The following is a 21,952-nucleotide window of genomic DNA, read 5'->3' as shown; positions in this document are numbered from 1 at the left end:
ACATAACTACTCTGACTAAAATGGAAATACTCATGCTTGGCAGAAAAGAGGTCGTTGGAACAACCCCAAAAAGGTGTAAATGGGAGTGACAGCCAGTGCAGCTTCAAGCTGGAAGGCTGCTCCTACCAGAAGAGCTATACACCAGAAGGAAATTACATCAGCAAGCTCAATTGTATTTCAAGGGTGTTTGCCAATACTTTTGTAACACAAAATATCCTGAAGCAGCAAGGGAGGATCATCCAGACCCAAAGGCCCCGTGTCCTTCAGTGGCCACAGGGCAAACTGGGATGAGCTGGTCAGTGCCAGCCCAGCTTCCCACACTGCTGTTTGCAGGCACCTCTCAAAGTCCCATGGAAGGGACTGAGGACCTGGCCATGCTTATTCATTCCAGCAACCTTTTGAAGAACCCATCAGGCCTGTTCTGTGTAGTGGAATTAAGAATAAATCTCTTGTTCATTTGCCCTCTAGTCACCGCAACTGATGCTGCCTCAGAGCAACCAGATTTATTTCTGCTCCACATAAAGTAAGCATGAAATTTATTACCAGTATCACACAGGGCAGAGACAAGCAGTACCATCGGAGTGCTTGCCTGAGAACAAGCCAGGATTGATTATTTTACAAGACAAGCTACATTTGAGGAAGTAAAGATTTGATTAAAAAATTAAATGCCTTGGGGAGGGTGAATAGCAGCATAAATCTGTTTGATGTTTATGTCAACAAGGTTGCCAAAGCAAACAGCACGAACATCTGTCTGCAGCGTCGGCTGGAAAATACAAATGGGGAAATATTTTAATTGTGAGCAGTGGTTCACGGAACTCCCCATGTCTTTATTTATTAGGCTGATAATATCACCCCAACATATGAACTTTATGCAGCATATATAAATAATTCATGGGTTAGCAAATAAAGAGATCTGGAATCTGTACACAGAGATGGCTGTTGCCAATTATCTCACTTGTGCAGAGCCAGACCCTTTCAGCTCCCATCACTTGCAGCTGCTCTTTTAAATCATTCATCAGTGCTTAAGAGATATGCTGGTGGCACTGGCAGAGACAATTTGAATTTTCATTGTTTACATACTGTGAATTTAGCTTCTGGTCTGAAATTATCTGCAACATTGAAGCCTTTGAGAATATAAATGAGAAGAATAAGACAATTCATCTTTTTATTGTTTTTAAACTCTTCTATAATACTGATTAACTTTTCTTCATTTTTACTTCATATTGTTTTTATAATCACTACTTTCATTTTAAGGTTGTGTTAACTGATATAATTCCCTATGCTGTTTAGATCAGGAAGACATAAGGAATACTCTGGAATACAAAAAGTATTATGAAACAAATGCCTGGCAATTTTTTTTCTTCAAGGCTGTAAAATGATTTTCCATTTTTATTTTAGAAATCTATACCTTATCACCTAAATATATAGAATTGCTTCTTTACGTTCATGTTTAAGCAAAACCCTCTTGGAAATAATAATAAAATATGCTCAAATATTGATGAAAAAACATGGCCAGTGCTTTTTCTTATCGTATTACTGAGGCACTAAGTTTCTGTGCCCATTCAGATTACTATGGGCAATAATCACTTCCTGGGTGATAAATTTGCCTGTTGTCATTATAGTGATGTAGCTCAATTTACTTCTTGCATGGATAATTACAGTAATGGTTTTAAAGTCAAAGGCCTTATGATAAACCCAGACTTTCAGCTGTATTCATTGAAAATCTGATTCATGTAACTAGAGTCTTCTGCAGCATTATTAACCGTGCAGCTCTCTGTGATGTACAGAGTGTGTACACAGAACTTCTGTCAGTAGTTTTGCTCCTTTCTCTGAAGCTGTAAGGAAAGAAACAACACTCAAACTTGTGTCAGGATGCTGGAGTTGGCTGCTGCAGTGCTGGAGGCAGGAGAGGGGAGAGGAGCCTGCAGTGGCATTCAAGCACACCCCATCCCACTCCTGACACAGGGATGCAGAGAGGGAAAACAGGAGCCTGTGTGGTGCCACCTCTAAAACCTTTGGTGGAGGTGGCAGGGAACATCAGTGCCAGGTCCCACGCCTCGGGGAGTGTCACAGCCCTGCCTGTACCTACCCCTCTGGGAAAAGAAATCCAACAGCATCATCCTCACTGTGTCAGCAGAACGTGGCCTGCCTGGGATTCTGGGCACAGTCATGAGGTTATGAGATATGAGCTGGGTCTCTCTTCCCTTTGCAAATCAGCCCAAAGCAGCTCAGTATCTGCTTTACCTCCTTAAAGTGGAGCACTCTGTGTTTTACCCCTCAAAGGGCACAAGTGAGTTTTATCCTCCAAGGATCCCAACGCTGCCGTGCTCTCAGCACCTCAGTGAGCCAAGGGCAGAGCATTCCCAAGGTTTCTGAGGAGGGCAGGGAGACACAGGGGGATGATCAGTGCAGATTAAAGGACAGAGCAGCAGTGCCAGAGCTCAGGAGTCCCCATCAAAGCCTCTGGAGGAAGGAGACACGGAGCAGGGGATGTCCTTGCCTGCTTCTGTCAGCCCCCAGCAGCTCATTGAACAAATCAGGTTTCCCTCTCAGATCCACACATGACAGTGGATGGCATTTAGCAGATGGCATGTGTAATGGGACTGTCACACCAACACAGGTTTAAAAACAAAGCTGGGGAGGCAGTTAATGAATACACAATTCTCCTTTCAAGGAATTCTTTCTGTCCCTGTCAGGCATTAGGCACTCAGTCTGTGAGTGTTGAAAGACTTCGGATGTGTGTGCATTAAAAGACACAGCCTAGCATGTAACTGGGTTGTTTTACTTTAAAAACTGCCATTGGGGTAAGCAATTTATGTCATTCCTAAAAAAGTGACTTTCTTCTTGATGACTTTCAGGCTGCTCACAAGTGAGATGCATTCTTCAACTGGAGTGTTCTCATTGAGAATATTTAATGTTAAGAGTAATCCTTCTCACAGAGATGATTCTACTCTGTATTTTCTGTGTCTACTATATTTCCTTGTTTGTTAAAAAAAAATTAAGCAAGTCAAAAATCTACTTTTTCAAGGCTATTTATTAATTTTAAAAAATTTATTTCATATTACGTCAAACTGAATATCTTTATATAGGACTTTGCTTAAAAACATTGATTTGGGGAGATGACTTAGTAACAGTGGCAGTAGTTAGTAGTGAGAGACTAACACAATATATAATACATTCAATTTTCTTAACTATACACTAGAATTTCTCTTTATTTATTAGTTTCTCACAGTTTTTTCAATGCCAACAAAAAAAAAAAAAGAAAAAGAAATTAGAAAATAAAAGGATTTTATGTATTGTATTTCTCTTTTTATCCCTTTCTTTTTGTTGCCATTTCGGTGTTAATTAAAGGACTGCTCTAGCTCCAACTGAAGCCATTTGGGAGGATTCCTTTTATTTTCAGTGATGATTTTATCATGCCCATGTTTATTAGGTTTGTTGCTTTTCCAGCAGTCTGGCTCCTTGGACTACAGGTAAAAAGCAGGCAGATTTATAAATAAATATGGTCAGCATATCAATGTATATCAGTAGGAGAAAGGTAAAATCAGCTAAATCCTGGTGAGTAAACCTGTTTTCCTTAGTGCATTATAATCCACCTTCCTGTATTCTAAAAAATGGTGCTAACAAAAGAATTGGATTGTCAGGGGAGGAGATTCTCAATTACAAGGAAATAAAATCAAGCTGCTATATTAGTCAACTTAATTATAAATAAATTGCTTTTCAGCCTTTTCTCTGTATAGGGTCTGGATTAAACACTCTTGAGTGCCTGCGATGGGATGTGGGTTCTTGGCAACACAGGGAAAACCACTGACACAATTACAGCATCTTAAAGCTTTTCATGCACTTATTTCATCTACCAAACCCACATGAATGGCTCACAGGAACCTGCTTTTGTTGTTATTTGTGTGCACACTCCCAGTTACAGCAATTCAGGGGAATTTTCTCAGCCAGCCCTACACAAATTGCCATTGCACAAGTGATGATCCCACAGGATTTGCTTGTAGGTTGAAGGGCTTAAGAAGGCAACCTTAAAGGGTTGAGATCTCAGTGAATGTCATATATTAAGAGAATCATATTATATAAGAGATTAGGTCTCTTAAAGCTGTCTTACTTTTGAAGCTTAAAGGACATTGTGGTTTTTGATATTCAGTATTCAGGTTTGGGTCCGTCACAATAAGAGAGACACTGAGGTGCTGGAACCTGTCCAGGGAAGGGCAGCAGAGCTGGGGAAGGGTCTGGAGCACAAGTCCTGTGAGGAGCAGCTGAGGGAGCTGGGGGTGTTTAGCCTGGAGAAGAAGAAACTTGGGGAGACTTCATCACTCTCTACAACCTCCTGAAAGGAGGGTGCAGCCAGATGGGGTTGATCTCTCCTCCCAAGGAATAAGGGATACGACAAGAGGAAATGGCCTCAAGTTTCACCAGGGGAGGTTTAGATTTGATATTAGGAAAAATTTCTTCTCCAAAAGGTTTCCCAAACATCAGAACAGGCTGTCCAGGGAAGTGATAGAGCCACCACCCCTGGAGGTATTTAAAAGCCAAATAAATGAGGCTCTGAGGGACATGGTTTGGTGGTGGGCTTGGCAGTGCTGGGTTAATGGTTGGACTCGATCATCTGAGAGGTGTTTTCCAACCTAGATGATTCCATGGGTCTCTGATCCTGGGATCTTCCCACACACACAGCGTGGGAGCCTCCTGGCCCTGCTGTTGGGGTCTTTGCTGGGCACACAGATTCCCCCAGCTGCTCACACTCACTGCATTGTGGGGAAAGGGAAGGGAAGGAAGATAACCACTGCCAATGAGGTGAAGAATTCACTATTTCATCACTGCAGGGCTGCTTCCACCTTCCTGGGCAACGTTGTCAGGTGCAAGGAAAATTCTACCAAAAGGTGTGGGAGCAACATGTGAGTGGCTGTCCTGGGCCAGCCCACCTTGGCCCAGTGTCCTGTCTCCAGATGACATTTGGAAAACAGGGAGAAGGAAGCTGACAACCATAATATGAACTTGGTCTCATGTGCCATCCCACTTTTCTATCAGTCAGCCACTTGATGGCTTTCTGGGCAAGAAGATAAACCCAGATCACTGTGCTAAGGACTAAAACACCCTACAGAATCCTGTGGCAAAAATCGTGGCATCCTGACTGCTGCAGCATCCTGCGGCAGGGAATTGTGTGGTTCACTCGTGTACACTGCATAGTAATGATAATCCTCTTTGTATAACACTGATGGATTTCAATACCCAAATGTTGCATTTTAAGACAGAATATGTGGCCTTTTTCATTGTGACAGCCAAGCTGGTGTTTAATTCACTAACAAAAAATAATATGCAAAACAGCAATATTTATCCGTAGCATACAAAATGTAAATGCTTTGTGCTGTGATGTTTGGGTGTCAGTAGAATAATTTTAAAGGCAAGTGATTTAATTGTGTTTTTGCTAATTATAATGTTTACAAATTAGGGAAAGATGCTTTTCGTGGTCTGTTGGGAAAGAGCTTTGAAACCTCACTTGTCTTTGAGTCTACAGTACCGTCATTTAGTCATAAACTCTTTCTAACACCAGGGTGATTTGCTTTTTAGATTACTCTTGCATGAAAAGCGAGTCTCAAGAGCCTTCAGCTCCACGGAATTCAAAACCAGGTTCACGTGTGTCTGTGTGTGCTTTGACAGGAATTTAACCAAGTCCTTTTCTTCTCCTTTTCAAGGTCCCCGTGTCCCGATGGTGACTGTTCACAACACAACAGATGCACAGAGTAAGAACGGGCTGGAGCTTTGCAACTCTTCAGAGGAAAGTAGCCAGGCAGGACAGTGAGATCTAGCTGCTCTTTGCTAAACTTACACTCCTGGGGGGTCCTAGACTCTGCCTAAATGCAAGTTTTCTGCCAGGCAAAGGGACTTGCAGAGCTGTTGTACTGCCATCACAACAGCTGCTGTTTGGGGTGGAAACATGACGGTTGGGGCATGATGTTTGTTGTCCTCTTTCTCAAAAACAATGCATAGTTCAAATCTCTCTCTTTTTGTTAGTCTTTCACTGATTTTGTTTTGCATCCCATATATAAGAAATAAGACAATAAGATAAATATAAGAAGTATTTAGCCTAATCTGTGGTTTTAATAAAATCACTCTGATATGAATTATCAGAGATAACACAGAGGAGCAAGCCCCACAAGTGGTGCCTCTGCCTGGTTCCCTGATCTGTCCGTGGAGATTGTAGCACTTATTGTTGGTAAGGTTTTGTCATGCTAATGATTTGCATCTACAGCAGTGCAAGGCTGGAATTATTCACAAAACAGGTTTCTTCCCTCAAAATATTTGGCACTCTCTATAGCCATTACCAGACTGGCAATGTAGAGTCCAAAAAGCCACGGATTTCTGGGGTTCCACTCTGGCAGAGTGTGGCACTGAATCTCACATGAAACCAAGATTTATCTCCTCCCATCATTTTGATGGGAAAACATCTTTCATTTTTACAAAGAATTTGGCCCAGCCTTAGCTGCAGTTGGGGACGTCAGGTACTGATGTGGCCCAAGTATTAAGCAACACCTTTATTCTATTTCTATCTGATTTATACACAATTGAGAGCAGTTTATCACGTACCAGTTTTACTTATCTGGATTTAAAGCTACTCACTTTTCTTGTCTCAAAAGAAAAACAAAAAAGAGAGGAGCAAACCAAGAAATTTGGCACTCCTACTAAAGATTTACTGTGAAATGCAGACCTGCTTCATTTCCCACTGAAGGCAGTGAGTGCCACAGGAAGGGCTCCTTGCACAGGGGAGTGTCAGGTCCTTCTTCTCCCCAGCAGACCCTGAGGCTGGCAGTGCCCTCCCCAGGGATAACCCAGAGCAGCCCAGCTGATGCCCACAAGGCTCTTCAGCCAGGAGAGTTTCTTCACCCTGACCTGCAACTCCAAAGTCACTTTCTTTCTCCCCACTTTAAATAAAACACCTTAATTTTACCATAGACATGGAGGTGTCTGACTGGCTATACCAGCACGGGTAGTGTTATACCCTCCTGTACAGTTTTATAAAATAATTTTAGGTGAAAAAAATGAGACAATACAAAACAGAAACACTAAATGAAGTCCTTTAAAAACTAAAACAAAACACACCAGGACTAGTTTTACTTTGATAGATGCATATGGGTAGCATCTTTTACACAGAAAACTCAATGTACTCATGTGCAGAACACATCCTCTACTGAAATTCATGATCTTCTGCATACAATTACCATTTTCCCTGGTTCTTTTCTTTTTATCCCCCTCATTCTTTTGCTTTTGAATAAAGGGCAACTGACAGTTGCATGTTACTGAATTTACTTATTTAATATGAGCCCATTACTCTATAAAAGGGAGTTTGCCTCTGTATTCTGCAATAATCTGATAATGGTGAGTTGCACTGAATATTAGAGAATGCTTACATTTAATTAAGCAATGACCATTTGTACTCCACAGACTCAAGCTCCCTGTGGTCCTAAAGCAAAAAGGGAAGTCCTTTAGGAGATATGCCAATCTTTTTTATTTCCTTCACAGTCTTCCTGGCTTTCTGTGAATGCAATTACATGAACAAATAAAACGGCTTGACTAAATTCCCCTACGTGGCAAGCCCCTTTCTGCTGATAAAGCTACTTGTGTGTGCCATAATTAAATGAGAATCTTAATATTTAACTAAACGTGATAGGCTGTTGCTTTGCCCCTTTTGTGGGGGTTGTGGCTTTGATAAAGAGCCAGGCTTTGCAGAAGCAGGGTGAATAGTCACAGAACCAATATACTACTGCTAAAGATCTCTGAAATACATTAACTGAGAAGGGCAAGGTTTTGTCTGCCTGCCCAGCAGAGAAGGGCAGTGAGAACAGGATGAGCAGGTACCAGAAGTGTTACTTGAGGAGCTGGGGTTACATTTCTATTTATCAGTGTAAACTCCCCTTCTCGAAAGGGAAGTTAGAGTCAGTGGCACACACAATGTGGTGTGAAACCTCACACCCTGCTTGGGTTCAGGTGGCAGAGATAATGCCCTGGACACATGGAGACATTTCCCACTATGGAAGACACACAACCTGAATTGTCTCCCAAAAAGAGGCCCTTTCCCCACCAGCTGGGAAGAAATTATTCTTTTTAGTGCTGGAGGTAGCTGCTTTTTCTCAAAAAAGCTCAGCAGGTAGAGCACATAGCCAGGATGAGGGGATAAAGCTTAAATCCCAAGAAAGAGGAAGGAATTCTCTATTTCCGACCCAGAGAGTCCTTGGGTAAGACACATTAGCAAAATGAAAAATTTTTGAAACACTCCAAAGGTGAAGACTGCTCTAAAACCTGACGTTGCAGGTTTGTATGAGCTTTGTCCACCCTCCTCTCCCCATGGATTTCATCTTGCACAGCACTACAACTTTGGCTGAAGCCTTCCATAGTCTCTTCCCCTTCCTACTTATTATTTGTAACATGGACACAGACCTGAGGACCTTTCCATTTGAGATCTATTTTTGCATGGTGGGTGGATGTGTCACAGTGTCCCAACACAGCAGGTCACCTTCCCACCTCCTGCAAATCAGCTGAGTGTCACTGGTTTCAGGAACACAGCTTTTGCCCAGGCAGAACTTTGAAGGGGCTTCAAAGATTTAACTGAATTAGACTTCTATGAGTAATAGAATGAAATCCTTTTGTAAGGAAACTTGTTTTATATATATCAAGGTGACTATAAAATGTTAAAATGCATTTTCACAAACTGTGCTGAAAGTTTTTGTGATCTTGTCCTTCTTCTTTCAGAAATTTTTGAGCTGGAGGTAAATGAAAATGTGCAGCTGGCTGTAAATGACAGGCAAATGCCTAAGGTAGAATACATGGAAATCAAGATAGATGATTACAGTAAGTGGCACCTTTCTTCTGACTTATTTTTGTCTTTCACTGCTATAGCTGTGAAATGACACAGCCATCCTGGGTAGGCTGGCAGGAGGAAAAATGACTTTGACTCTCAATAAACTCACACAGTTTGCAAAGCACTCTCCTGGAATGTGCTACATCAGGAGGTTATTGCAGAGGCAGAATTTGATGAGAATTCAGCTGAAGAAAGGCAAAATGATAGGGTTGGATTATTTTTTTCTCTTAAAATGCTCTTTGTGAAGAAAAAGCCACTCTAGGAAATGACATGGTGGGGTGCCCCATTGTTGGAAGCATTTGCCCCGGGGTGTGTGTGTCATTTGAAATGGGTTTGGAGTGGGATAATGTGAGTGCTTGCTGGCTACAGCTGTGGCTGCCTCTCAGTGCACAATCCGAGCTGTAGTGAATGAAGATGACTCTCACATGGCTGCTCATTGGAGTCTCTCAGGATTCTTCAAAAAAGCCATGTGATTTGGGAGGGATTAAAAAAAAAAAAAGCTTTATGAGAAAAGACAAAGGAGATTTCACCTGGAGTAAAGAAAACAGACACTTGGAGCAGTTTGCACCTGCAGCTGATGTGTTATTTCTACCACTTGTATAATCATTCCCCACACATATATACATATATATATATATATATGTGCCAAAGAAAGAGAGAGAAATGCCTGATGGCAACCAGCCAAAGCGTAAGCCTGTCTCTGTAGTTGTACCTGAAACAACCTAAAATATTTCTTCTCTGGCTGTAAGCAGATACCTTCCCCATATGGGGAAAATCCACACACTCAGAGATGAACAAAGGCTCCCCAAAACCACAGCCTGCCTGTATGGTGGCAACTCTAGAAAAAACCCCAAAGACTCTGGGTTCAGAGTGTGGCCCATAAAGTTTCCCTTGCCAGGAAGGAGGGTATTTCTCAGGCCACAGGCAGTGAAATGAAAGCAGTGAGCTGTGCTGGGGGCAGGTTACTGAATTCAGCCATTTCCAGGAGTTACAAAATGTGAAGCAAAGGCTGAGAGATGGTTGCCATTTGAAAAGGATAACAATGGCCTTAAAATGTTCTGTTTGCCACATGGAACATAAGGAACATTAACCAGTGCATAAAATAACAGGAACAGACGTGCACTTCCAGGTTTTATGGACAGGAAAGGATGGATAAAGAGCCCATATTTCCCCCCATGAGCCAGCTCATGTGAGACTGGCAGTTTATCAGGGATAACTCAGCTTGATACTAAATTTTTTAAATGCAGGCCTCATTGCAGTTCTGCTCATTTAACCAAATGTATACTTGTGTGTAGTAAATACAAACTGGCTGCAGCCACGTGGCCATTCTGCTGTGCCATCCCTGTGTTTCCAGGGCTTTGGGCTGAGCAGCCTTGGGAACACTGCACGTAGCACTTAGTAATATTTAAAGTCAAATGATGGCCTTTTTGGCTGTCCCTGGGCCATTGATCCAATTTGCAGCTATTAGCATTCAGATGGAATAACTAATTAGGCGGAGTGTCAGGAAACGATTGCAAAGCAAACCATTTAAACCGTGCTGCTAATCTGTGTATTAATCTACTGAAAATGCTCCTAATACCAATTTAATTGCTGGGCCTTTGCTAATCTAGATTGTAGTTAGCATTTCAAAAATAAACGTGCTGTTGTTGATGCAGAGAGTGTTTGTATGGAGGCAGCTTTGATACAAAGCCACAGAAATGACTTTCAGTTAAAAGAAGCTTTAGTGATCACATCCATCCTTTGCATTGGTTCTGTACCAGTATAACAACTTGGGCTTCAGCACTTTTGCCTCCTGTTTAGAACAAAACTTAACCCTTTGGAAGCTGGGATTAAAATACTTGTTTATCCCTCTGTCTTTACACCATTATAGCAAAATAATTCTGTTTCTCTTCCCCAGCCACCATGCTTAATTGGGTTTTAAATTACCATTTTCATTGCCAATTTTCCTCCTTCTCTGCTGCCCTGAAATATTGATTTCTTTCTGCGTCACTCATCCAGCTGCCAAAAAAGGAAAATTATAGCTATTGACAGATGTTAATTGAACGCTGTAAAAGTGATGCATGACTGAGCAGCTCACACTGTACTCCCCCCCATTTGCATTTCTTGTCACCTCAGCTATCACAATATGGGGCTTTTCTTTGCACAACTGTGTTTCTAAGGTGGTATTTGCCACAGTCTCTGAAGAAATGCCATTTTGCTCCTACTCATCTGTAGCCAAAACACCAGAAATTCTATTGGAATCATGTCAGCGTTCCAACATCAAAGACATGCTGCTAATTCTTCTTTTTTTTTTTGATTAGGATTGCCAATGCAGATCTTGAAGCCAGCAACCTTTGCGGACACCGCGCACTACCCCTTGCTTTTGGTTGTGTAAGTTCTCACCTGTCCTTTCTTTCTGTTCACCTTGGCCATGATCACAAACTTTTAAGATGTGTTTTGTACAAGGAGTGCCAGAGTCCAGCACATTGGTCCCTAGCCCGTTTCACTTCACAGCTGGGAGAGGCCAGATGTACAACCCTTCTTTCCCATGTTTCAGCCAAGGTTTTTGGCTCCCAGGAGGGCACCCTGTTGAAATCCTGCAGAGTAAATTGTGGATTTTGTGAAGGTGTTTCATTTACACTTCAAACGTTTGTGGGGCAGAAACAGGAGGAGGAGGAATACAGGATGTATTTTGGCTTTCTGTCCCAGTGTTTAGGGCACCCACCTTGTGATTAACAGGTAATTTTAGAGTAGAATTCAGTCAGCGTTACTAGAGCTTAAATTTTAGGTGCCCTCATGCAGAAATCATTCCCTTGTAAGTGCTCGTGTCTTCTGAAGTGACAGCAAAGAGAGAGCTGGAAACCTTTGAATATCTCCACAAAGTTAACATTTATATTAGATAGGAGATAGGTAGGTTTTCCTCCTGGCAGGCAGAGCAGATGGATATTTCTTTATGCAGCATTTAGTAATAATAACAAACATTACTGATGGGGGGGGTGGTTGGCAATTTGGAAAGAAACTGCGTGAGGAAATTCATTGACCTTGGAAGAAGCTGTTTGGCCCTGGCTGCATCCCAGTGCCATCCCACCTGCTGCCTGCCAGGGAACACCCCGTGAGGGAGGAGCCCCATGCAGGAGGGATGAATGCCTGGTGAGTTCCTGTGCCACCTGCACGCCTCTCCACGAAGGACAAAGCCACTGCAGCGAGCGCGTTGTCACACCGCGAAATTACCGCGGAGAAAATGTGCTTCATTGTCAAAGTGCTCGTGGAAGATTGGTTCTCACCAGGTGCACAGCACTTGACTGGGCTGCCTCTGGAGCTGGGTGGGCCAGGGTCTCACTTGGATAAATGCAGATGACTGGAGTCACACACTCAATAAAGTCCTGCAGTGAAGTGCCTGGTGTCTCTGAGAACCCCAAAAACAACACAAAAGTGGATAAAAATGCCAGTGGCTCTACAGTAATCTTGGTCCTAAATTGTTGCTTAAAGTCATCATCATCCCTGTTTTTTTCTGAGCTGCCTGGCTGAATTAGGGTCTGTGTTTCTCAAGACAGTTCCCCTGTACAGGATCAGACCCTAAGCAGATGGGTGAAGAGGAAGTCTTGCCCACTCCTTTCCCCTTCTCACCAATTTTGGGCCAAACTGGGCATTATTAAGCTGGTTTTTATAACTTTAGAAGAATCCTTTCCCTCTGTACTTGTGTGAAGCAGTGATGACAGAACCACTCCAGCAGAAAATAAAAAAGAGCTTTGGAGAACACAGAAAATAGATATACATTAGAGCAGGCATAAAAAAGGGAAAACTCAACTGATACCTGTGCCACTGCCCTGGTTACTCAGGAGGAATCCTGACCAGTAAGAGATGTGAACCACACTTGCTGGTGTGGTTCAAACCTCAGTTCAGAGACTGCTGTGCACAAAGGGAGGCAGAAACCAACCTGCAGCTTCCACCCAGCCTCAAACCCCATCCCACACAATCAGCCTGCTCCATGCCATCCTTGCAGGGACTGGTGTCCCCTTCCAGAAACCTGCCTTCCCTAACCCTGCACGGTGGAGCTGTGGGTCCCCATCCCACGGCAATGCCCCAGGCCTGGGGAGGGCGTTTGGCACCTTTGCCTTTCCTTCATGCCCATTTGTTGGGAAAGATGAAAGTTTGATATGAAAGTTTCACTTTCATACAAGATATGTAGGTTTAGCTCAGAAGGCTCTCTGAATGTGGAATCTGAAAGAGGAATAGGGATGGAAGTAAGTTTTGATACAGAAGAATAAAAGATGTTTAAATTAAGAATTGCTGAGCCAGTTGTTACTGGACAACTAAGAAAGCAAAGGTTAAGTCGAGTTGGAAGCAGGTTCCATGGCTTGAGCAAAGGACATGTTGACCACAAAAAAAAAAATATGTTTTTATCAAGCAGAAATAAGTCTTAGGAAAAGCAAAAGATACCACAGGCGAGCAAAAAACATGTTTTTACCCAGTCAAAAACAGGTCTAAAAATTTTCCACTGCAAGAAAATAGAAAAAACACTTTAAGCTTAAACTGTAAATAATGTGGTAATGATAGTAGTTATGATAGGCTGGAGGCAATGGTAAAGGTATTGTGTATGATGCTGATTGGTTGTTATGTATTAAGATGCTCAGCAAAGAAAACTACATAATGCATTGTAAGCAGAACTAACTTGTCTTAGGCTGGCAGCTTTAGGTGTGGCTCTGTCACCCGTGACAGCTGCTGTAACACCTTCTACACAATAAACAGCATTTTGCAGAGCCGCCTGTGGTCCCACCCCTCTCATTCAGGCCCCTCTGCCCGTCTCTGTTCCAGGGACGGGACGCCAGGCAGCCAGATCGTCACGGAGAGGTTCGAGGTGACGTGGGAGAGCGTCATGGTCAGCTCCCACAACGCCATCGTGCTCAAGTTCGACGGCCGCGGCAGCGGCTTCCAGGGCGCCAAGCTGCTGCACGAGGTCAGGAGGAGGCTGGGCCTGCTGGAAGAGAAGGATCAGCTGGAAGCTGTCCGGTGAGTGGCCCTGTTATTGAAGGAATTAATTCATTACAATAATTAGCCCCAGACTTGTTAGTCCTGGTTGCTTTAATGGTGTGTAGGGTAGAGCAAGGAGATGGGAGGGAGGGGCAATGTAGTCATTCAATTGCACTGCATGTGAGAGGGAACTCATGTCAACCAGAGCAGAGGGAGAAAAACAAGCCTCAAACAGAGCTAAATTAGAGCACACTTATCTGTATCACATGCCCAAAGCCTATTTATTTTTAGCTCTGTACAGTCATACAGCTACAAACAAGTAAGCTTGAATCTGTTCCTACATTAATCTTTTGCTTGCCTGGTAGTTGGAAAAAAATCCATCTTTAAATCCTTAAACTTTTTAAACAGAATAACCAGGGCAAAACCCTAAATGTCAAGTCCTGTCATATTGTTAGATTTACTCTGCACATAATCACATTAAAACCACTATCAGAGTATTGCAATAGCTGTGCAATAGCTTATTATGGCTTCCAGAGGTAGTGCAGGTTATTTGTTGCCATTGCTTGGTCAAATACAACACATGAGGCTGCAAGATTAAATCTGACAGATCCACGTGAAAGCAGCTTGGACCAGCATGATTTAGATTGTCTGTGTCAAGGGGAAAGGGCTTTAAACTCAAAAAGGGGCAGGTTTAGATTAGATATTGGGAAGAAATTCTTAACTGTGAGGGTGTGAGAACTGGCACAGGTTGCCCAGAGAAGCTGTGGATGCCCCATCCCTGGAAGTATCCAAGGAAAGGTTGGATGGGGCTTGGAGCAACCTGGGATAGTAGAAGGTGTCCTTGCCCATGGCAGAGAAGTTAGAACTGGATGATCTTTAAAGTGACCTTTCAACTCAAACCATTCTGTGAGGTTTTTTCTGGGGCCAGTTTAATATAAAGCTGGTTAAAGTTACATTGGTTTTGTTCATGAAGGGAAAAATATTTTTAACCTATTGCTTTTCCTCTCTCATGTTCTAGGACAATGCTGCAGGAGCATTTCATTGATAAAACAAGAGTCGGTGTGTTTGGGAAGGTAATGCTTTGCCATTGCTCCTCTGTGCTCTCTCAGTTGGCTGACATGGCTAAACAGCCAAGTTAAACCCTGATTTATTGAATATATCAGTGGTGGCTTTTTTATTATTATTTATTTTTGGGATAGACTGTACCTTGCTCAGTGATGTTAAAGGTGGAGGCTTTCATTTCACCAACGTGTTCATCAACAACTTCTTTTAAATTAACTTCCAAGTGCAAAAAGTGACTGTTGCTCAAAAACGTCATCAGATGGTTCATTTTTTCCCACTGAAACTTTCATTTCATTCTCACCTTGCCTCCCAAAGCCTGTGGGAAGGTGGGTACATATAACTCATGTGTACAACAACCCTGTGGATTTCTGAGGCTGATTTTCTGTGTCTGCCTGGCTGGGAAACAGCCACTGTAAAGCACACACAGCTTGAGACGAGAGTGGGACTGCCAGTGGAAATTGTTTACTGTGGGAGACACGGGCTTGGAGTAGGTGAAGAGCTGCATCCCTGCAGGGAATTGTAAACAGGCTGGCAGCAGACACTGAAACTGTGACGCTCATTTTAAGTAGGAAAAGTTTGGGGCAAACATTTTGGAGAGGTAGAATATCTGGTTAGAGCTATAGCCATAAAGTGAGATGAAGAAGGCCAGCTCTTGGGCACACAACCCTGCTGCCTTCAGGAGAGTGCCAGCCACACCACCAGGGAGGCGTTCCTTGTTTTGTGGTTTTACAGGGCAAGATGTTAAAGGCTCTGTAATAGTCCAGCATGTGCTGCAAGGTCTCAGCTGCCTTGTTTCCAAACCTAGCAGTGCCTCCCAGCAGGAACACTGACACCCCTGTCCCCTTTCTGTTCCAGGATTATGGTGGTTACCTGAGCACTTACATGCTTCCAGCTGGTGAAGACAACCAGGTGTTTGCCTGTGGAGCTGCTCTTTCCCCAGTGACAGACTTCAGACTATATGGTAAATCCCATTCCTCAGCCCACAGACCCTCCTCCTGACCACAAATGATGTCTCTTCCCTATCTTTTCCCACCTGCCCTCTTTCTTTCCCAAGATCCTACTTAGTTTATATTCTGTGTCTTTTTAGGAGTAGCCATAAATCCTTTTTCCCCACTAAAGCAATTTAGCTGGCACTAGTGGGACCAGCCATGGTAGTTAGGTAATCAAATAATTTTATCACTCCTTTTAAATAAAGGAGCATGGTCTTTAAGCCCCTCCAGCCTTTGCCACCAACCATCCCCACTGCCCTGAACGTGCTTCCTTCCTGCCTGAAACCCCCATCCATGCGAGCTGTGCTCCAATCTGCCTGGCCCATCCTGCCTCTGACCACAGCACTGCACAGGGTGCTCCTTCCTCTCAGGGACTGCAGTTCCCTTTGCACTCAGTGCCAGTGAAAGCCAGGGCACTGCCAGGGAAGTCACTGCTGTTCAGCCAGGCTTCAGCAGCTGTACAGTTATCCCTGAGACCAAAGGGGACTTGCTGCTGATGGAGAAGGCCCTGTGTGAAAGGAGAAAGGGACACAACATGATAGAGTCCTTCTGTCTCAGCTGCATTAACAAAGAAAAAAAAGGGGGGAATTCTGTGACTTACTTAGAGACTAGAAGTACGTGGTGATGATGACAACCTGTGGTATCACACATATCCTGAGTGCATTTTCAAAAACTTTTAGAAATGCATCCTCTATGTTAAGTCCATGTTAGAAAATAAGGTGTTTTTTAGCATTTATAATATTTGACTCAGAAGCACCAGTGTATTCATGACTGAAAGTGATATTTTCATTTTTTTCTCTTCAAGCTTCAGCCTTTTCTGAAAGATACTTGGGCTTGCACGGGGTTGATAACAGAGCATACGAGGTAACTGCATGGACACTGCATTTCTCTGATAAAATGTGAACTGGGTTTAACTCTCCCTCCATTGTGTTCTCCTTTGGGGAGGAAGCAAGGCTGTGCAAGAGGGACTCACTAGTGAAACTCTGAAGGTGTCCTTCAGCCTGCTTGCTGCTTTTCTTGTCTTAATAGTAATCATGGATAAAGTTTTTATTGATTAGACCTTGTGCCTGCCTCTCTAAATTGGGTAAATACAGTTTTAGAGATTGAAAGAGCTGAGTGACTCAGATGTGTCCAAGAGGACAGGGGGCCACGACCTCCCTGAAAGTTCTTGCCAATGGTCTTGCCACTTTGATTCTCTCTGAGATAAACAAATTCAAGTGAAACTCAGATTGACTTTCTCAAAGTTTTTGATATTTCAGATAGGCACAACTCTTGCCAGAACTGAGCAGGACATGGAAAAGGAGACACAGCACCAGTTAATAAAGACATTATTTAATACAGATGATGGGATCGGTTGGATCCTGTGCTGAAATTACTGGGAGGCAAAACCTGATAAAGAATAGTCACACAAACAAAATTTGTTATAGAGAAAAGCTAGTACAGCTTCTAAGCCTTGTCTCCAGCCAGAAAACATGAAGGCAGCAAAGGTCTGACACTGTTCTCACAGAGAAAGCAGGTATCACCCTGTGCCCTCCCAAGGGAAGATTTATTCTGATTGCCTAAACTCTGAGCTCATTGTCTCTCAAATTTTGCCCTCATAATCTCTACATTAGTGCAAATGCTTTTTGTTCTTTTAGAAATTGTTTGTATTTATATTCCCTTATTCATTTGAAAGACAGCTGGGGGCAAAGATGGTCTCAGCAGTGGACACTTGAGTTTTGTATCAGGCCATCCCCCAAGCTGTAATAAACTCATTGAGGTTGGCTTTCAAACCACACCAAAGTCCCTCCACATCCATGAAGTGTTTTTAGGCATAGGCACCTGGGAACACTCTTCATTGGTGTTTTTTATTCACTTTGCTATTTTCCATGTATTTTATAGTTCAGGCTTTTCTTGAACATTATCAGAACTGAGGAGGGTCTCTGACGTGTTCCTGCTGCTGACACTGCCCTGCCAGCACAGGGTGGGGGTCTGTTTTACCTCTAGATTTATATAAGTAGCCAGGAGAATATGCTGTGCTGGTGTCTGCTTGTTATCCTGATGATAAAGTATTAAATGGAAATAAGCACTTCTATTGCCTTCATATAAATTGCTAATTTCTAGCAAGTTTTTTAATCTTATTGCAACCTTTACCTTCACAGATCAGCAAATTATCACACAGAGTCTCATTACTAAAGGAACAGACATTTTTGATAATTCATGCTACTGCTGATGGTAAGTTAGCCCGTCATTTGAGCTCATTATATGTTTGTGATAGCTTTGAGTTTTGTTAATTAAATTTATCTCTTTAATGATTGCAATCTGTTTTTACAGAAAAAATCCATTTTCAGCATACTACGGACCTTATCACACACCTAATTAGGGCAAAGGCTAATTACAGCTTGCAGGTACAGTATATATTTCTTTTTTTTTTTTCTATTTGAGCAGTTATTTCCCTATTTGAACTCAAACTGCTGTTATGAAGCAAGGTTTGAAAAACCACTTGCAAACTCAGCCTGGCAGTAGAAGTAGCACCAGCATGTAACATGTTTCTGTTAGTCCCATGCTTACGTGACATCAGTGTTTTGGTCTGGACAGTTGCAGAACAATTATTGAATTACAGTAAATTAGGTTGTGAGAGACATATCCCTAAGGAGTTTATGCCTGTTGAGTTTCTTTGGGAACAACAGAACAAATTCAGGATGAATTTCGGAGAAAGAGGATTCTAAATTAAATCAACCAGAAAAGTTATGAAGACATATGTCACTTAAATGTGACATCCCACTGTGAATGGCACAGCAGCACTTTACACCAAATTATATCTCTGTTTTGCTGAATGGTCCATGTCCAAGCTATTACATCTTTCCAAATGAACCCACCCTAGACAATAAATGATCCCTGCCTAGACAACCCATTATGTTCCTCTTGCATTTCTTCAAGTTACCTGCTCCATTTAAATGAAAAGTTGGGTTTAAACTATTTCATTTCTGGCTTCATGATTTCTTTTTCAAGCAATATTTATTAATTTTTTTACTTAATGACATTTTTGCTTTAAAGCCCTCATTTTAGTCAGTATAATCTAGGGCCATTTCTCTCCAAAACTGCACATTTTTTGGTTTCCCACAATAGTGGGCTGGTTCTTCTTAAACTGAACCTGTTCAGAAAGGAATTAAATGGAAAATCTTCTGCCCCAAAAGGGAATTGTGAAGGGAAATGCAAGCCTGCACTTGGAGCACTGTGGTGCCCAACTTCCCTTGGGCCTCACAAGCATCCATAGGAAGCCCTATGATGCTGAGGAGATGCAGTGGGTTTGCAGCTCAAGCTGCAGGTGGCCAGTCCTGAGACCTTGAGCTCTAAAATGTGTGTATTTATCTTTATTTTTGCAGATTTACCCTGACCAAAGCCATTACTTCAGCAATGCAGCAGTTAAGCAGCACTTGTACCAGTCCATTGTCAACTTCTTTGTGGAGTGTTTCGAGGTTCCAGACAAACTCCCACTCGCCCCACTGAAAGAGGAGGAGGAGGAGGATTAACCCTACTTGTCCGTGCTAAGCACAAGGCAGATCTCTCTGACAATATGCAACTGGATCATTTTCCTGAAGAAAGAGATGTTGTTAGCATGTATTAAAAAAAAAAAAAGAACAAAAACTGAAAGCAGCTCCTCTGCTTTACTTGACAGCAACTCCTTCCTAAATGGAAGAACATTAAGCATGGTGAACTCAGCAGAAACTGCTGTCTGAAATAAATCCATCACAACCAACATCTTCCTTTTCTTTGGATTTTTTCTTTCTTTCTCTTTTTTTCCTTTTTTTTTCTTCTTTTTTTTCTTTTTTTTCTTTTTTTTCTTTTTTTTTTGTTTGCCACAAAATGACTTCTAAAGTGAAGATGGTAAGATGTTGAACTTGAAGGAACACCCCAAGAAACCACTTTGAGGACTGGAAGATTTAATGTCTCTGCAGTCAAGCAGTAGCAGTGAAATCCATCATCCACATTAAAGTTACTATAGTTAGCATCACACTGTGTCAGAAAAAAAAATCTAATCTAATACATGGAGACTATAGCACAATTATTTTAAAGGATACAAATTCATACACTTGCCTGCTCTTTTCCATCTTCAGGAGGTTTGTCATTGCTACAGGATACACAAATCCAATAGTGAGAAATATCACTATAGTTGTACCCATCTTTACCTTCCTGTAATTATTTTGTTAATTCTGTATGGCTTTTACTTCTGTTGTTCATTGGTTCTCATGCTTACCTTATTAGCTTCTCAGCTTGTTCTGGATGGGGAAAAAACATAAAACAAATTAACCAACTCACTTTAGACCTCAGGGGTCTAATGAGGCTATGGGAATTGAGCTACCCAGATATTAAAAAATCTATTGGAATAAAGCAAAGAAAAACTCACTCTTGAGTTCCCAAAATATCTCTTGCCAGCAAGATTGAGTATTTTCTTTGGCAGCCTTGAAAAATATGCACATAAATAAGCTAAATCAGCTTACATTGAGATATTTTTTATTGCGATGTAGAAAAATATGCGACAGTCATGATTATTCTTTCTCTTTCTTTAGTGTTGGAACAAATGGTTGGGTTGGGTAACCTGCTAGGTGAGGCTGTGGTACAGGAATTTGTACCAGAGACCCCACAGATCATCTTATAAAGCCATTTAAACAGAGACAACGTGCAGAGATTTATTGCACATGCTGTGTGTGGCTTAGTTTTATTCCAGGTCAATGATTAGCATATTACAAACACTTTTAATTACCTCTTATGCTCACACTAATTTTGACAACCGTAAAAGAAGAAAAAAAAAAAAAAAAGAGGATTTTTTTCTTTAAAAGGTCTAACTGTTCATTTTAGCAGTGGAAAGCAACTTTTAAAAGTTGTGAAAACATTCAGCTCTCAGAAAGGAATCCAACCTCCATCCACTCCCATGTAATGCATCATAAGAATTTTGACAGTGTCGCTCCTTGTAAAATATTCTGACCAAATGTACAGCCAGTATTAATACTGTATATTTCATTTTGTTGTATATAAAGGAATGTAAGTCAGCTCTTTGTCAGATCCCCAATCCAATATTAGTCTTGTGTTCGACATGCATGCGGTAACACTTCTTTGCTGGTCAGGACTCCTTAGAAGCACTAGCTTGGAAATATAACAAATAATGTAATTTCTTTTCTTCTTTAACAGCTTGAATGTCAATACTGGTTCCTACTTTTTCCATAGTACTGTGGGTAAACTCACATCCTGACAGCAATGATGATGTTTCCATTGTGTTCTTTAGTGTGTCTTTTTTTCTTACCTTTATTTTAAGCTTTGAATGTTGGTTGTACTTTGACCACCATGAAAAAATATATTGATAAACCACAGAAATTACCTAGTTTGGTTGGGATTATCTCCTTTAATTTACAGTGCATCAACTTTGTGTGAACAAGAACTACGGTGTAAATCTGCTTTATCTGGCAAAAATGCCAAATAGACCATGAGAATGCTGCGTGTCCAGATTTTGCTACGCTGAACAGGCTCGAGAGCCTGAAATGAACTTGAACTGAGAAATGTAAAAATCTGCTCTGTCCACAATCTTTTGTAGAAAGAACTTTAGGATGTGGCATGGTAGTGTTTGTTCATTCATGGAATAAAACATTATTTTACCACCCTGGTTGCTAATGCTGTTATTTTGTGTTAAGTTATTAAATAATCATCAAGTTGTTGGGAGTGTTATTTCTGGTTCAGCTGAGCCCAAACTGGCACGTTGTGCCTTGCTGCACATCATCAGTGCCAGGGTGTTGTCCCATCAGCTGACACCCACTAGACCAAACCAGATTTAGAGGAAGAGAAATGTAATATTTCAAAGCAAACCAAGAAATGATTGAGGACACTTACTCCAATCTTTGTTTCCAGCAGATCAAGAAACAAGAAAATGGAACAGTGGGACAGGGAAGGGCAGATTGCAAGAGTACAAAATAGCTTTGCTGTTATTTTGTTTAATTATCTAAATGCAACTAGTATTTTTTTTTTGTTATTGTCCAAACAAATCAAGCTTATACTCTCAGCTCACTGGCATGTCTGGATGCCATAATGTTCAACTCTGGCATCCCAAAGAGGAAGAGAA

The 21,952-nt window shown here is 41.8% G+C and overlaps 1 protein-coding gene across 4 annotated transcripts in view; it reads left to right on the top strand.

Annotated features, from left to right (window-relative positions):
• The window catches only part of DPP6 (dipeptidyl peptidase like 6), a 544,817-nt gene extending 523,319 nt beyond the window's left edge, over positions 1 to 21,498 (top strand). For all 4 annotated transcript variants that reach the window (XM_063415978.1, XM_063415995.1, XM_063416003.1 and 1 more), the window contains exons 17-26: positions 5,700 to 5,747; positions 8,752 to 8,850; positions 11,161 to 11,230; positions 13,655 to 13,849; positions 14,829 to 14,883; positions 15,728 to 15,833; positions 16,667 to 16,725; positions 18,003 to 18,075; positions 18,175 to 18,248; positions 19,227 to 21,498. In XM_063415978.1, coding sequence (XP_063272048.1) covers positions 5,700 to 5,747; positions 8,752 to 8,850; positions 11,161 to 11,230; positions 13,655 to 13,849; positions 14,829 to 14,883; positions 15,728 to 15,833; positions 16,667 to 16,725; positions 18,003 to 18,075; positions 18,175 to 18,248; positions 19,227 to 19,373 — 926 coding nt within the window. In that variant the 3' untranslated portion in view covers positions 19,374 to 21,498. The remainder of the gene's footprint in view (positions 1 to 5,699; positions 5,748 to 8,751; positions 8,851 to 11,160; positions 11,231 to 13,654; positions 13,850 to 14,828; positions 14,884 to 15,727; positions 15,834 to 16,666; positions 16,726 to 18,002; positions 18,076 to 18,174; positions 18,249 to 19,226) is intronic.
• Positions 21,499 to 21,952: the final 454 nt, after the last annotated feature.

Source organism: Prinia subflava, chromosome 1 (assembly GCF_021018805.1).
Source record: "Prinia subflava isolate CZ2003 ecotype Zambia chromosome 1, Cam_Psub_1.2, whole genome shotgun sequence".
Taxonomy (NCBI): domain Eukaryota; kingdom Metazoa; phylum Chordata; class Aves; order Passeriformes; family Cisticolidae; genus Prinia; species Prinia subflava.
This window is presented reverse-complemented; position numbering and strand designations above follow the sequence as displayed.